This window comes from Ochotona curzoniae, unplaced genomic scaffold, assembly GCF_017591425.1.
Source record: "Ochotona curzoniae isolate NIBS_2020 unplaced genomic scaffold, NIBS_Ocur_1.0 scaffold_3835, whole genome shotgun sequence".
Taxonomy (NCBI): domain Eukaryota; kingdom Metazoa; phylum Chordata; class Mammalia; order Lagomorpha; family Ochotonidae; genus Ochotona; species Ochotona curzoniae.
Window position 1 is genome coordinate 3,494,863 of NW_024467114.1, and position 14,553 is coordinate 3,509,415.

Below are 14,553 nucleotides of genomic sequence, written 5' to 3' on the forward strand. Positions count from 1 at the left end.
AAGCTGGTGGGGCCTAGTGTGGAACTGCCTCAGGGTCTCTGGACATGAGGGTTAGAGGCCCAAGCCCAAAGGGAGGCCAGGGCCTCCAGTAAGCAGCCACCCCCCACTTCCTGGACTTGACGGTCTCCTACTCCAGTCTGACCTGCCTTGGCTTACTTCTTGAGGTGCAGGCCAGTTCTTGGGGTGCAGCCGCCACATGCCCTCACATTTACACCTGTGATTCCAGGAAGACCTAGGCAGGCGCAGCAGTCGGGAGGCAGCCCTCCCAGAACCGGTTTCATAGATGACCAGGCTGCTACAACAGGGCTCCTGGCCTGTTACCACTGGTGCCTGCTGCAAAGGCCTAGCCATGGCAGGAGCTGGATGCACGGCCACAGCCAGGGCGGAAGAGGTCCTCCAGAGGCTGGGAAAAAGCACACAAGCACTTGGAATTTCAGAAGACGGTTTTATCCAAACCAGATCCTCTCAAACAGAACACAGAGGAAGTTACGCACCAGTTATTAAAATACACACTCACCGATGATTTGACGTCAGAACACAGCAGGGAGCAGGAAATATGAGGCAGTATGGCCCATCAACCACAGGGCCAAAGTCAGACCCTGCCCCCAACACTGCCCTGCTGGGCCAGAGACTGTGGGAGGGCACCCAGATGCTGGCAAAGCTGACTGCCCGCCTCCCATCCATTGCCTGCCCACCGCTCCTTCTGCAGGCACCAGGGCATGGGCTGGGTATGGGGCATCCTGGAGCAATAGTGACCCAGCAGGCCACTGCAGGCAGGCAGGGCCCCCTGGCCAGTCCAGGGACCAGAGAAAAAAGGCAGCTGTAGGCAGGCCAGCCAGGAGGCCCTCAGCACATATAGGGGCCCCTCTGCCCTCATGCCAACCCTCACCCTGTTGGACATCAGTGGGCACAGCAGAAGCTGCCAGGGCAGTGTGGTAGGCTCAGAGCAAGGCCCCAGGAGACGAGACCACACTGGTCCAAACCTCTGAGAAGACACCAGCCAGTAGAAGATCCAAGGGAAATGAACCCCGGAGGTGCACACCAAGCACGGTGGGGCATGAAGAGGCAGCTTGGAACGCAGTGTTGGCACAAGGGAGCCAGCATGTTTCAGGTCCATGGCTCCAGTAGCTGCCCTGCGGGAAGGGCACCCCTACAGCTACATGTGACCACAGGTGAGTACAGGAGCTCCAACTGCAGGTGCTGAAGGCAAGACCCATGGGCTCAGACCCCCATGGCAGCCACAGTAGCTCCAAGAGCAGCTGCTGCTCCTTCTATATGCCAGTCCAAAGTCAAGTCCAAGTCAAGGCAGCTGAATGCACCTGTGGTGAGATCGCCCCTTGAGAGACAACCCCAGCCGACCATGTCCCGCTCCAGGGCTGACAACGGAACTCCCCATCCCCTAAGAACACATCTGAGGTCTGGATGAGGCCCTCAGCACACGCAGGCCCGGGTGCTGGCCCCTGGCAAGGCTCCAGCTACCATGCTCGGCTGCCTCACCCCTACAACGGCTTTCACAGGCATTGAGACTCAGCCCCGTCCCCAGCCCATCCCAGGATGCTCCTGCCCCCCACCCCACTTCCCGCAGAGTTAGTGTTATTAATGCACAAATGAAATGCAGACATTCCCGGATCAAACAAGAGCTGGCCCTGGACGTCATGGGCAGCCGAGAACCAGCCCTTCAGGATCTGCAGGAGCCACTCAGTTTATGGTTTCATTTGCCCAAAATACACCATGAGGGACCTCAATTCTCCCCGCCACAGAAAAACCCACCAGACATGTGAATGAATGTTTCCCACCCTTCCACCTTCCCTTGGGTCCTTTTGGAAACTCCAGAAAAACAATGGCCAGGCTGCCATGACGCAGCCTCTCCCAGGCCGTCTTGTCCCATCCGGGCTGTGGTCCTGACGTGCTGAAGGCGGGATCCAGCACGGCCGCGTGCTGCGTCACATGATGGCACAGCACGAATTCTGCTTCCGGGCCTTGAAAGAAACAAGAGGAGCTGCTGAAGGGCCCCGTCCTTTCCCACCCACCCCATCAGTGCACTCAACATGAGTACAGCTCCTGCTGCGCCAGTCCTCAGCCACTCACCCTGACACCACCTGCGCTGCCTACTCCCGTAAGGCGGTTTCCACACGACAGACATGCCTGCCCAGGGCTGCAGGGCAGCTACCACCTCCTCTCCCCTTTCTGGTCAGACTCTCCTTTTCACCCCACCTAGCCACCTTGTTCTGACTCACACACAAAAGCTGCTGTGTAGAAACAAACAGGGTCTGTGGTCCCCACCAACAGCCAACAACAAACACAGGTGAACACTGGCCCAAGATGGGGCAGCAGGCAGGAAGCTCTGCGCCAAGGTAAACAGGAAGTTAACTGAAGGTCTGAGGGCCTTTCTAAATAGAAAGGTGAACAGCCGGCATCGTAAGCCAAATACTCACAGACAGAAAAACAGGGGTGAACCCTGATGATTAGACCTTAACTCAACCTTGCCTACCTGGGGCAGGGGAGTGCTGGTGGACTCCATGTCTGCCAGATAAAGTGGCAGGCCTGGGGCTGGGCTGGGGGAGGGCTGGAGCAGGGCTGGGGGAGGGCTGGGGGAGGGCTGGGGCTGGGCTGGAGCAGGGCTGGGGGAGGGCTGGGGCTGGGCTGGGGCTCAGTTGGCACAGGGTTAGCGGAGGGAGGCTTCTCACAGCTCAGGCGGGCCTGAGTGAAGCAATCTCATTGTGTGGGTCTGGGCTTTGGTCTCCACTGCATGAGCAGGGCAGCTCACCTCCCCTGACACAAAGCTGGGAGGATCTGTGTGCAGCACCCTCTGGAGGCCAGCGCGGGACTCACAGTTTTGTAGAAGGCCTTGGACTGAGTTCCCAGCACTTCTGACTTGGACACTAGGTCATCGAGCTTCTCGCCTCGCTCCAGCAGCGATTCCATGGTGTTGTGCTGGACAGAGAGAGAACAGAACTGCTCACTCTGCTTGGTGACTGCTGACCCGAGCTGCTCGAAGCAGTTCCATGTCAGGGCAAGCACCCACACTGCTTCCTTCAAAAGAAATTACCTCTACAGGTCAGACCCACTCCCAGGAGGGCCAGCATCCCAGCAGGTGCAGGACTGAGGGCACTCCCACGACACAGCGCATGCCCTCGTACCTGTGCACTGCCCCTGATTTGGGAGTGTTGTGTGGTGTATGACAGTTTCTGGGAAGAGAAAGCTGCAGCCAAGCATGGCATGGCTATACTGGCCTACACAGTGGCTTCCCAAAATGCACAGCCATCCAGAACCCATAAATGTGACCTTATGCAAATGAAACCTGAGGACAGAGACACAGCCCCACGTGGTGACGGGAGAACAGGAGGGAGGCCCGGGACTTGGGGACGAGCTTCCCAACCCCGGTTTCACCCGCGGCGGCCTCCAGCCTGCGAGGAAGCTGGTGCTGTGTCAGTCACCAAGGGCATGAGTGCCTGGGCATGGCCACATGAAGCCAATGCAGTGGGTGCTCAGCCGTGACCAAGAGTACACCCAAACATGTCAGGCGCAAATATGTTGGGCTTCAGACACTGAGATCCAGCACATGGCAAGCACCAGGACTTCAATACCACCTACCACGGTGAGAAGACCACAGGAGACACAGCAGGCCAGATGCAATCCCATTATTTTCCCTTTACTGTGTTGGATTATGGTTGCTACAAAATTTAGTCTCTCTCTCTCTCTCTCTCTCTCTCTCTCTCTCTCTCTCTCTCACACACACACACACACACTCAAGCGTGTGCCACACTGATACGGACAGCACTGTCTCTGCTTCCCTATGGGGCTCCAGCCTAAGCACTAGTGCCACTAGTCCCAAGCCTGGGCTCAGGGTGGAGGCCTGAGGAAAGTTCCACTGTCAGAGTCGGGGTGGCAGTGGCAGCTCACAGCTACCCCTGGGCGGCCAGGCCAGAGCAGCTGCTCCTGGGTAAAATGGCACAGAAGTAGTTACCCTCGAATGGGGGGCTTCCATGTCCAGCGTGAAGTGAACCAGGTAAGAGACATTCGGGCAGAGTCTCCTGCGGCAGTGAGGCCACGCTGCCAGCCGGCACCAACGCTCACCTGGTGCTAAGGCAGGGCCAGGGCCTGAGCTGCTCACAGCCACACTGCAGCAGCAGACACAGGCCGGGGCCTGGGCAGAACACGCGCAGTCACAGCACCCCAGCGGCCAAGAGCTCCTCAGGTATGGAGGAGACAGACACAGCAGCTCAGCACTGTCCCTTCTGCTGTTTGCTCCTAAGTCACACCGTTCAGGCAAGGTCCGCAGACCTCAGGGTAGATGCCCGAGAAGCTTCTGCAGCATGCAGACTCCCAGGCCCCACCTCAGGAGTGCGGACGCACACAGGGTCCTCTCCTGCTTACCAGAATGATTTTGGTCTCATCGAGTTCAGCTTGCACCTTAGTCATAGGGTCTGCTTCTCGAGGGTTCTAGAAAAGAGCCAAGAATAACAAAGTCAGACCTGGAGTGGCTCCCTGGAAACAAGGCTCACACCCAGGACGCCAGTCAGGCCTGCATGGAGCCCGGCTCCCAGACCTGAGGAAGGCAGACTTGGCTCTCTGCACCCAGGGTTCAAGGGCAAACACTGGCCTGAGGACGTCCCGAGCAGGCAGCCCACTGTCCAGTCTCCCTACCTGGTATTTGCTCAGGTGAGCATCCAGCGCTGTGTATTCTATTGTGGCAGGGGACCCCACCGGCCATTGGATCCTCTCGACCTCCTTGGAGAATTCATCCAGTACCTGCAAGACAAAGGGGCCTCTGGCATCTGAGTCACTTGGACAGCTCTGCTAGGGGCCCTCACTTGGCCAATGAGAAAGGTGCTTCCATTTTAAACTAGCTTGACCAGAGAAAGGGTGCTGGCTGGTTAATGTTCCCAAGTCGTTCTTCCCCAAGGGGACGGGTCCTGTGAATTTAAGTGCCACCCACCCTCCTGCCAAGGCTCTAGTGCCTCAGGGCAGGTGGAAGCCTGCCTTGGACCAGCTTTTATCAGCTGCACAAGGAGGACCTAATGACACATAGACACTGAGCCCACGGCATGCCAGGCCACGGCTGGGAGCTGCAGCACTTGGGGAGGGGCCATCCCAGAAGGGAAGCTGCAGCTGACAGCCTGGACACAGGTGTAAGGGCCACAACCGCTCTGGACAGGGAGCCCAGGGACAAGGATGACAGCCAGGGCCTCAGGCACTGTGCACTAAGTCCCAGGCTCGCCTTCAGGGCCAAACTGGCCAAAGCACACACTCACCTTCTCCAGCAAGGTGAAGGCTACCCGAGACGGGTACTCACTGTCAGCAATGACCACCCCCGCAAGACTGTCACTCCGCACATAGACATGACACAGGTACTCTGAAGACAGAATAGTACACACAGATCAAAGTGTCACATAGCGGCTCTTGCCTATGGAAACAAAGTCACCACAAAGCTCCAAAAGCACCAAGTGAGGCCGGCCACTGGCACCCTGGCACAGTACCAGGAAGTACTCGGCAGTCTCACATACATGCCAGTTCCAGAGCTACAGAAGGCACAGCCTACAGCATGACCTTGAGAGCAGCACGGCACCATGCCCTGGAGCTCCAGTCAAGCCTGGCCCCAGCCTCCTTCCCCAATGGGGCAGACCCTGGGCAGGCTGGGCAGCCTCCCAGGCCTCTGCGTAGCCCACTCCACCCTGGGCAGGGGACCAGGAAGGCAGGTCCTGGGTGCCAGGGCCTCGTTCCTAAGGACCAAGGTCTCAGCATGACCTAGATGCCGCGGCTGTCAGTCATCAGCCAGGAGGGGCTGCACCAGGGCACATGATGCTGTGTGGTGGCGCAGCGGCTAACACCGCCACCTGCAACAGTAGTAACATACAGGGGCACTGCTTCATGTCCCAGCTGCTCCACTTCTAATCCAGCTTTCTGCTAATGTGCCTGGGAAAAAACAAGTGACCCAAACATCTGGGCTCCTGCCACTCATGTGGGAGACTTGGAAGAAACTCCTGGCTCCAGTTTGGCCAGGCCCCAACTACTGTGCCCATCTGGGGAGTAAACCAACCAGCAGATGGAAACTTTTTCTGTCTCTTCCTCTCCCTGTACTTCCTCAAATAAAAAACAACCCTTTAGGGGCTGGTGCGAAGGCTCAAACGGATAATCCTCCACCTTTAAGTGCTGCATCCAACACGGGTGCTGGTTTATGTTTACGTTCTGACTACACCACTTCCAACCCAGCTCCCTGCTTGTGGCCTGGGAGGGCAGCAGAAGATGGGCCCAGGTCCTTGGGCCCCTGCACCCACGTGGGAGACCTCAAGGAGGCTCCTGGCTGTGGATCAGAGCCAAATGGAGAGTGAACGAGTAGATGGAAGATCCTTCTGTCTATCCACCTGTCTCTGTAAATCTGCCTTTCCAATGAAAATTAACTAAAAGCAACAAAAAGCCTTTAAAACAACTCTTACACAGAACCTAAATTATGAAAAATAGAACACAGTGGGTGTTGAGGTTTCTGGTCAGAACCCCAAGCAGCTCAGCATGCAGCCTCCTGTCTGTAGGCCCACTGCTCCGCAGGGGCTGGGACCAGGGTGACACACGGACTGTGCCTGCACCTCGAGACAGGGACCCTCTTCTGCATGAAGCCATCCCCCTCCAAGCTGAGCTTCAGGGGCTCTGTGGGGCACAGACTCCTGTACAGGGAGGACAACAGAGCGGCCAGCAGCCAGGGCGGGGTGGGGCGACGACAACCATGACCTACCTTGTTCCTTGACGGAAGCTCTGCTGCCTGGGGCCGAGCGCTCCACAATCAGCTGACTCGTGAAGGTCATGAATTCCTGAACACTGAGGAGACAGCACAGTCACTCTCTTCTCCTGCGACCTCGTCCCCAACAATGGAAGGTGACTGCTTCAACACCAAGAAGCCACTGCCGCCGCTTTCCTTCCTTTCGCTCCCAAGCCCAGTCTCTCCTGCACACACACCTTGCATGAACACAAACTCAGAACATCTCAAACCGCAGCAACACACAGGCCTGCCTATGGCCCGGCACACCCGACAAGCACTCGCAGACTTTTGGGGCGTGTTCTGCAGGCTTGGAGCAAGTGAGCTCTTGGTTAACGAAGCACAATGTGGCTCCTTCCCTTAGGGACCCATTAACTTCCCAAACTGCACTAGACAGACACAGCAGCATGGCCAGGGACAACGGTGCCCCACAACAGGCACTGTGGTATCATACAGCTGCCCATGGGGAGCCAGGCCTGCTCTGCAGCTCCTCCTGGGATGAGGAGTAGAAGGGAAAGGGCTGGCCATGGTAAGACGGTGGGAGGCAGCTCAATGGCTGAGGGAGACAGGAACGTGTGTCCCAGGGATCTAGAGGGAGGGAACTGGCTCGGGAGCAGCCCAGGAGAGGGACAGGGGCGCCCCAGCTGGCCTTGACAGCCCACACGGGCTCCTGTGGAGCCTTGGGGAGGTCTGGCCCAAGGCTGGGAACCATCCTGCTGCCCAGGACCACGGGGGAACGTAGAACATCACTCATGGCCAGATAAGAGCATCATCATCTGCAGAGACCTGCTGAAGGTTTACTGAATTCCCACTCGTGCCTGCGGTTGCCTTGGCAGGGCCAGGCTACAAGACTTCATGGCAATTACAGCCACAGGCCAGCGTACCCCACCCACGCCTTACAAGGCATGTGAGGGCACCACACAGAGTGCACTCAGAGCACTCTGCTCTGTGCTCAAGGGTAAAATCAGGACTCCGTGGCAGTTCAAGGAGTTAGTACCCAAAGAGCACTCGGCATAACACTTGGCACACTGCTCTTACGAAGTAATATTCCCTTACAAAAAAAACCTTTTTGTAAAATCAGACAGGCCACACTCATAGCAGGGCCGTCATTAAACCAAGAGAGAACTGTGGTAAACCCTGGGCAGGCTGCCCATCCAGGGCAGGGAGGACAGAGTGAGGGGTTTGTGTGAGATGGCCCTCAGCAGTGAACCTGCATGGCTGCGCCCAGCAGCAGAGGGCCTAGGCCACGGAAAGCCCAGGGAATCTCCAGGCCGAACAAAGAGGAAGTGGATCTAAGTCAGTCGGCACCTCTGCCAAGTTCCAGCACAGAAAAACACTGGCTTGGGGACCCGACCCAAGGCCACCCCGCAAGTGTTGAGAAGGACCTGTAGGGAGCCAAGAAATGATGCAACAGGTCCAGCAGTGACAAAGCAGTGGGGTTCTGAGGTGGCATGCACACCACACCCAGGCACAGGTGTTGCCCCCGCCAGCAGTGTGGGAGAAACAGAACACTGTATAGGCAATAGCAGAATCAGGAGGCACAAAGTTCTGCATGTGGGACAGCATGGAAAACCCTGAGGACAACTGTGTCACTGAAAGGCGCCAGGCCCTGTAGAATTCACTGAGCCAAGTCCCTCGGGCAGTCAGCTTTGCAGAGGAGGAGGGAGCGGGAGGGAGCTCCAATGCCGCTGAATGCGGACTTAGAAACAGTTAACATATCCACCTCTTACTGTGTGCACTTTACCACAGTAGAAAATTAACAAAAAGGAGCAGAAAGTTCCAACACGACAATGGCTACTTGCACAGATGCAGCCAGCAGTGCCAACAGTCCCAGGGCTCAGTCCTCCAGCCCTGGAAGATCCTGCACCAGCTCACGAGGTGATGCCTCCACCGCTGGGCTTCCGGGAGCGACGCTCCAAGACAAGTGAGATGATTTTGTTGTCTAGTCCAAGGGGCAATTTCTTGCCATAAGCAAGAAGCACCCCGACTGAAATAATCGTGGGGTTTTATAGTAAAAGAATCAAAAGCTACATGACAGTAAGCAAGTACATGATTGGGGCTAGCAGTGACACAAAACAGAAAGCATGTGACAGGAATTTACAATGTATAGGCTTGGGGGTCTTGATCTTATCACTTCAACACACACAGTAACAAAATAGTATCCCTGGAAAGTTATGTTTTCCCGAAAATCCAAAAACTCAAAGGTTTTCCCTGTCTCCTGCCTGCCTCCCGGTCTTTCAGGAAGCAGGATGCAGGTGTCTCTTTGGAGATTCCAGACTTCCAGGACTACAGCCACCTGTACAGGTAACCCTGACACCATCCTCACTGCCAAGCCTGGCAGGAGCCACATCCCCCGGGGGCTCAGGATCAGGTGCTCTTGGACTCTCAGGATTTAAGTCCTGGTGGCTACAGTGTCACCTCTTGGGGCCTCAAGGATGTGGTTTATGGAAGCCACTACACCCCAATGGCCCTCACCGTCCACTGCGGAGTGGCAGCCATGGTGGCCAACAAGGTGTGGCTTTACACACGTTTGTGGACCTCCGCCCACTGGGTCAGAGCATCTGACTAAACACACTACGGACGATGGGCACCAACAATGAGGACCCCAAACAGGGCAGGGCCATGCTCTAGGACCAAACAGGAAGAGGCCTGGGCTGGGGGAAGGGGCTGAGCTCCGGATTAGGACCCTGGGCCACGAGAACCCTCACCTGCCCCCTGCCACTTGCCCCTCAGGGCCCGCCACCTCCCTGTCCCTCCCCTCCGCGCCCACCACCCACTACCCCCTCACTGCCCGCCGACCCCGTCCTTCCTGGACCCCCGCCCCTCCCGGACCCCCGTCCTTCCTGGACCCCTGTCCCTCCTGGACCCCCGTCCTTCCTGGACCCCTGTCCCTCTCCTGCCCCCTGCCTCTCCCCATCCCTGCCCCTGCCGCCCCTCCCAGACCCCCGTCCCTCCTGGACCCCCGCTCCGCCCCTCCCGGCCCTCTTCCAGAGCTGGCGGCATCCCCAAGACCTCCAGCACCCGGGTCCCGGCTTCTCCGCGTAGCCGGTGGTCGGCCCGCTCACCTGGACCTCTGGAAGAAGCTGAAGGAGGACACGTCGTACGCAGCTTTGAGCAGCACCACCTTAGGCGCGCCTTTATACAGGACGCTGAGGCTGTACAGCTTCATGGCGGCGCGGCCGCAGGGCCGGCTCCCACGGAGCCGTGCGGCCACCCCCGGCCTGCCCGCCCCCGGCCTGCCCGCCGCCCACCACGGCCAGCTGCTGTCCGAGCCGTCGCCGCCGCTTCCGCCTCCGGGATCAGGCCGCTTCCGGTTCCGGGCAGGGACCGTGCCGCAGCCCCGCAGGCGGAGGCCAGCGGGGCGGGTACCTGTACCCCGGATGCAGAACGCCGCGGCCGGAAATGCGACGTAGCGAAAGGAGCCGCGGGGCCCATGGGAGCACTTCCGGCGCGGTAGGCAGTCGGCCACCCTCATCCCCGGGAGCCACGTGGGCGCCAGCACCGCCCAAGCTCCGCCCGCGTTGCCCCGGCCGCCTCCGCTCCCTTCTAGCTCATCCCGCGTCGCAGGGCCTGGGGCCAGCTTCCTGCCAGGTGGCAGGGATGGCTCAGGTGTGGGAGACCCGACGTGAGCTGCGGGTGCCCGGCGGCGGGCAACGGAGTAGGAAGCAGCAGGGGAAGTGTGGCACACAGGCCAGGTTTGAGAAGACACTGTGGGTGCTTTAGGCAAGAAAAACCTGGGGCGGGAGTGGGGAGGCAGCACCCCGGGCCGGGCTTCCACCGGAGGCCTTGGGGAGAACCAAACCGTTGCCCTAAGCACTCCCGCAGCCACAGCCGCTGCGACCACCTGCGGGCTTCGTGGGCGTTCCCAAGAGCAGAGGATGGAAGGAGATTCCCCTTCTGTCTTGGTGGTACCCAGGCCACGTACGGGACAGGGGAGAACCGTTTCTGAGGGTAACCTCAGGGACAACATGCGGTCAGCTGGCTGTCCCTCACACCTGGCACGGCCTCTGGCCTGCCTCCTTCAGGCCCCCTGAGCCAGGGGCAGGTGGCGCCAGCACTTCACACATAGGCTTCAGATGTCTGCAGCGGTCTCCTGCGGCTCAGACCGCAAGACCTGTCGCCCAAGGTGCACTCAGCCTCGCAAACCACAGAAGAGGGAAAGTCCTGACCTTCTCAATCCGGCCGTGTAGCTTTCCCCCAGGCATGCGGCTGAGATTGATCCAGCACAGTGTATGGCTCAGGCCATTGTCACAGGGACAGTCCGTGCTGAGACGGGATCCTCTTGCGGTGAAGGCAGGGAGGGGGAGTTGCAGCTGTGCTGAGAGCTAAGTGTGCACCACTGGACAAGGCTCCAGCAGACCCCAGGGACCAAGGGCAGAACCAAGGAGTCCTGGTCCAGGTGGGAGCTTGGCCACCTGTGTCACTGTAAACCGTGGGCCTCCACAGTTGCCATGGGAATGAGGACCTGAAAATGGCCATCAACATGATGGTTGGTCCCCAAGCCTCAGGTACAGATGTGGTGCTATGGCAGAGTATCTCCACAGCCCCCCTGCCGGGCCCAGTTCCCATGGGGTTCTCCAGGCCCCCCCCCATGATTCACCAGCCCTCAGATGAGTGGGGACTGGCTCCCTGCAGGGCATCCCAGAAGCTGTGATGATTTTAGCTAGGGGCGGATACATACCTGGAGCAGGCTGGGACAGGTGGCCCTTGGGCTGATGGCTTTTCCTGTTCATGACTGCCCTGCACAGAAGGTAGGAGGTCTGTGGAGTAGGCAAAGAGGGATCGAGGGGACTAGGGGTGTCCCTGCTCCAACCCCTCGTCCCCACCCTGCCCAGTCATCTCCCATGGCCATGTGAGGGCAGAAAGGGAGAAGGGTGAGAACTGCCGGAGAAGCCTGACAAACCGTGCGGTGGCTACCAAGGCAAGTCCTTGCAAGGAGCGTGTGCTGGACACCAGGACCCGCCTCCCAGCTGACAAAAGCAGCATGCTGGAGCATCCAGGCCTGGACTGATCAAGCAGCACCTTTATTGCTGCAGCCCTTGGTTCACAGATGATAGTAGCTTCAGCCAGTCAGCACTGGTCATTCAGCAAGCCGTCCAATCAGGACAAAACCCAGGAAAGAAGCGTAGTGACAGTGTGATTGGCAGAAAGCTAAGGAAGTCAGCAAGCCCCAGACAGGACCAGTACAAACTGGGTCCATCGTGGAGCAGTGTGGATGATTGTGTAGGTGAACTCCCTCTGCCCCTCCCCTTTGGCGGAAGGGTTGAAACAGGAGGCGACCTGCGCCCCCAATTCTCCGGCAAAGCCCGGAGTGTTTTCTTGGACACTAGTTACAATGACCCCTGTCCCTTCTCCGAACGAATGTGGTGCTGGTGGAGAAAGTTGCAGCACCTGAGGCAGAGGCAGGCCAAGTGCCACGTTGCTTTGGCATCAGATTGTTCCCGATAGGCAGAGGAGGAGCCCTGCAGACCCGTAGCATGGAACGGCGAAGAGGGAGCAGACACACAGCTAGATGCAGGAATGAAATAGAAGACAAAAATCATAAGGCGGGGCTGGAAGAAGCCAGTGGAGCTCTTCTCGGCAGTTCTTGTTTTCTTATTCAGGGTGTCAGGTTGCCCTGCTGACGTGGCCATCTCTGCTGCTAGGCAGCCGCTGAGGCCGGCAGGAGGGAGGTGACAGCAGGCTTCCTCCGTGAGCACCCCAGTTCCTGAGCTGGCCATCTTAGGGCCGATGTCTGCAGCCTCGGACAGCTGCCTTGTGCACAGACCGCCCAGTTCCCTAAAGCTTCTTCCAGACTTGATGACCACCCCAAACGTCTTGGGCAGAGCCCAAACCATGGCCCTTGTCTCCCCACCCTGCAGCTTAGAAGGGAGTACCCCAGAGGAAAAGGGGCGTGATGCATGGGAGCCCACTGCAGCTGCAGCCATCTCCCCACCCACCAACGGAAGGGTTGGGATTCTCCCATCCATCTCAGCAGAACCTGGGGCCAACCAGGAGCTCCCCCAGGCTCCCAGCAGACCATGATGGGTGGGAGGTGGCCTGCATGCCTCACCCATCCGTCTGTCTCCTTGTGGCCACAGTATCACAGTGTCCTGACTCAGCCGGGACACTCTGGTCTGGCTCACAGGCACCCAGAGCAGAACCTTCACTTTACCATGGAGAAATCCAGCAGTGGAATACAAATTGGGTGTGTGGTGCATGTTACAGATTGGGGAAAAGAGCAGGGTGCCTGGCGAGCAGCCCCGCGAGACTCATGCCTCGTGCTATACCTGGTAACCAGCGTCAGGATCCCGAGCGCATCAGCGTGGCCGGGGGGCAGGTGAGGACAGGTGTGCCATGGGGAAGGGGGGCTGAGTGCACCAAACAGTCCCAGGAAGGTAGAGACCAGGGAACAGATCAGGTACTTGGAGTCGGGGAAGAGGGATATTAGAAGGAAATGTGGGAGAACAGTTTTACAATTTTGGAGTGAAATAATTTTATTGAGATTCCCAAAGCAAGAAAGTAAAATGAAATTCATAGAAGTAGAATTTCTGTTTGATGAAGGGAGCTGTTATCAAGTCTTTAAAAAAAAAAAGGTTTATTTATTTTTATTGGAAAATCAGATATAAAGAGATGAAGAGAGACAAAGAGGAAGATCCGTCCACTGGTTCACTCCCCAAGCTGCCGCAATGGCCAGTGCTGAGCCAATCAGAAGCCAGGAGTCAGGAACCTCCTCCAGGTCTCCCATGCAGGTACAGGGTCCCAAGGCTTTGGACTGTCCTTGACTGCTTTCCAGACTACAAGCAGGGAGCTGGATGGGAAGCAGGGCCACCAGGATTAGAACAGGTGCATATGGGATCCCAGCATTTGCAAGGCAATGACTTTAGCTGCTAGGCTATCAAGCCGGGCCCATCTACAAATCTATATGTAGAGAAGAGTTTAATGGAAACAATTGTAGCAGTTAAGAAGAAAGGCAGCAAACCATACACATGAGGAAAAGTGTGTGGTACAATCCAAACAGCACTAAAAAGATCTATGAGCCATGCCACGACGCTCCAGCTCCGGGACTGGACAGGAGGCCACCAGGACCTAACAGTGACAAGGTGTCAGGGCCGGCATTGCGGTGCAGTAGATTCACTGTGGCTGGTGTCATCGGCACCCTAGAAGAGAATGTCAGCCCAGCTCCGGCCACGAGAGTGCCGGTCCAGCTCTGCTGATGTGCCCGGGGAAGCAGCTGACAATGGCCCAAAGGCTTGGGCCCCTGGCACCAACATGGGAGACCCAGATGGAGTTCCAGGCTCCTGGCTCCAACCTGGGCCAGTCCCACCTGTTGTGGCCATTTCGTGAGTGGACTGGCAGATGCAGGATTATGTGTATATGTGTGTCCTCTCTGTCACTCTGCCTTTGAGTCTTTTTAAAAACAGAAATCAGGAGATGTGATTACATTGGTGAAGCTGTCTGAGGAGGCAGCACCACCTGTAAGCTGTGTGCAGCACTGGCCCTGGCAGAGCAGCCTGCAGATGCCCCTTATGTTCCCTTGCCCAGGGGCGGCCGTCCCCACCACAGCTGTGCTGGCAAGGGTCAAATGGGAAACTGCCTCAGTGAGAGCAGCGTGTGGTGTGTCCATTTGGAGCAGCTCACAGGTGCTTCTCGCTCCGTGGGCTGGACCCTGCGATCCCGGGGCCCACGGCTGCCTTCAGAGCCCTCCTCGTTCCGCACTAATCCCAGCCCGTCTGGTGGTCGCCAGCCATGCTATAAAGGTACCAGTCCCAACTGAGAAGTGCTGTGAGTGTGAGACACCATCCCTTCCCCCCGCCCTGAGC

At 57.9% G+C, this 14,553-nt stretch overlaps 1 protein-coding gene across 3 annotated transcripts; it reads right to left on the bottom strand.

The window, feature by feature from the left end:
- Positions 1-425: 425 nt before the first annotated feature.
- On the bottom strand, positions 426-11,718 carry YKT6 (YKT6 v-SNARE homolog). 3 transcript variants are annotated; one of them, XM_040964825.1, is made up of 8 exons: positions 11,711-11,718; positions 9,817-9,942; positions 6,731-6,813; positions 5,256-5,356; positions 4,648-4,752; positions 4,378-4,443; positions 2,833-2,934; positions 426-1,979 (listed from the first exon to the last, which is right to left on the bottom strand). In XM_040964825.1, the coding sequence occupies exons 2-8, from the start codon at positions 9,918-9,920 to the stop codon at positions 1,944-1,946; spliced, it is 597 nt and encodes a 198-aa protein (XP_040820759.1). In that variant the 5' UTR covers positions 9,921-9,942; positions 11,711-11,718; the 3' UTR covers positions 426-1,943. The 3 variants fall into 3 exon arrangements, with proteins under 3 accessions (XP_040820759.1, XP_040820758.1, XP_040820761.1); XM_040964824.1 differs by lacking the exon at positions 11,711-11,718 and having other exon boundaries at positions 9,817-9,984; XM_040964827.1 differs by lacking the exons at positions 2,833-2,934; positions 11,711-11,718 and having other exon boundaries at positions 9,817-9,985.
- Positions 11,719-14,553: the final 2,835 nt, after the last annotated feature.

Bases quoted from the DNA above. Each gene is read 5' to 3' on its own strand.
- YKT6 (XM_040964825.1), bottom strand. From the start codon at position 9,920: ATGAAGCTGTACAGCCTCAGCGTCCTGTATAAAGGCGCGCCTAAGGTG. The intron at 6,814-9,816 runs GTGAGCGGGCCG...CTGTCTCCTCAG, and splicing joins AGCTTCTTCCAGAGGTCCAG to TGTTCAGGAATTCATGACCT. The intron at 1,980-2,832 runs GTGAGTCCCGCG...GTTTCTTTCAAG, and splicing joins CCAAGGCCTTCTACAAAACT to GCCCGGAAGCAGAATTCGTG.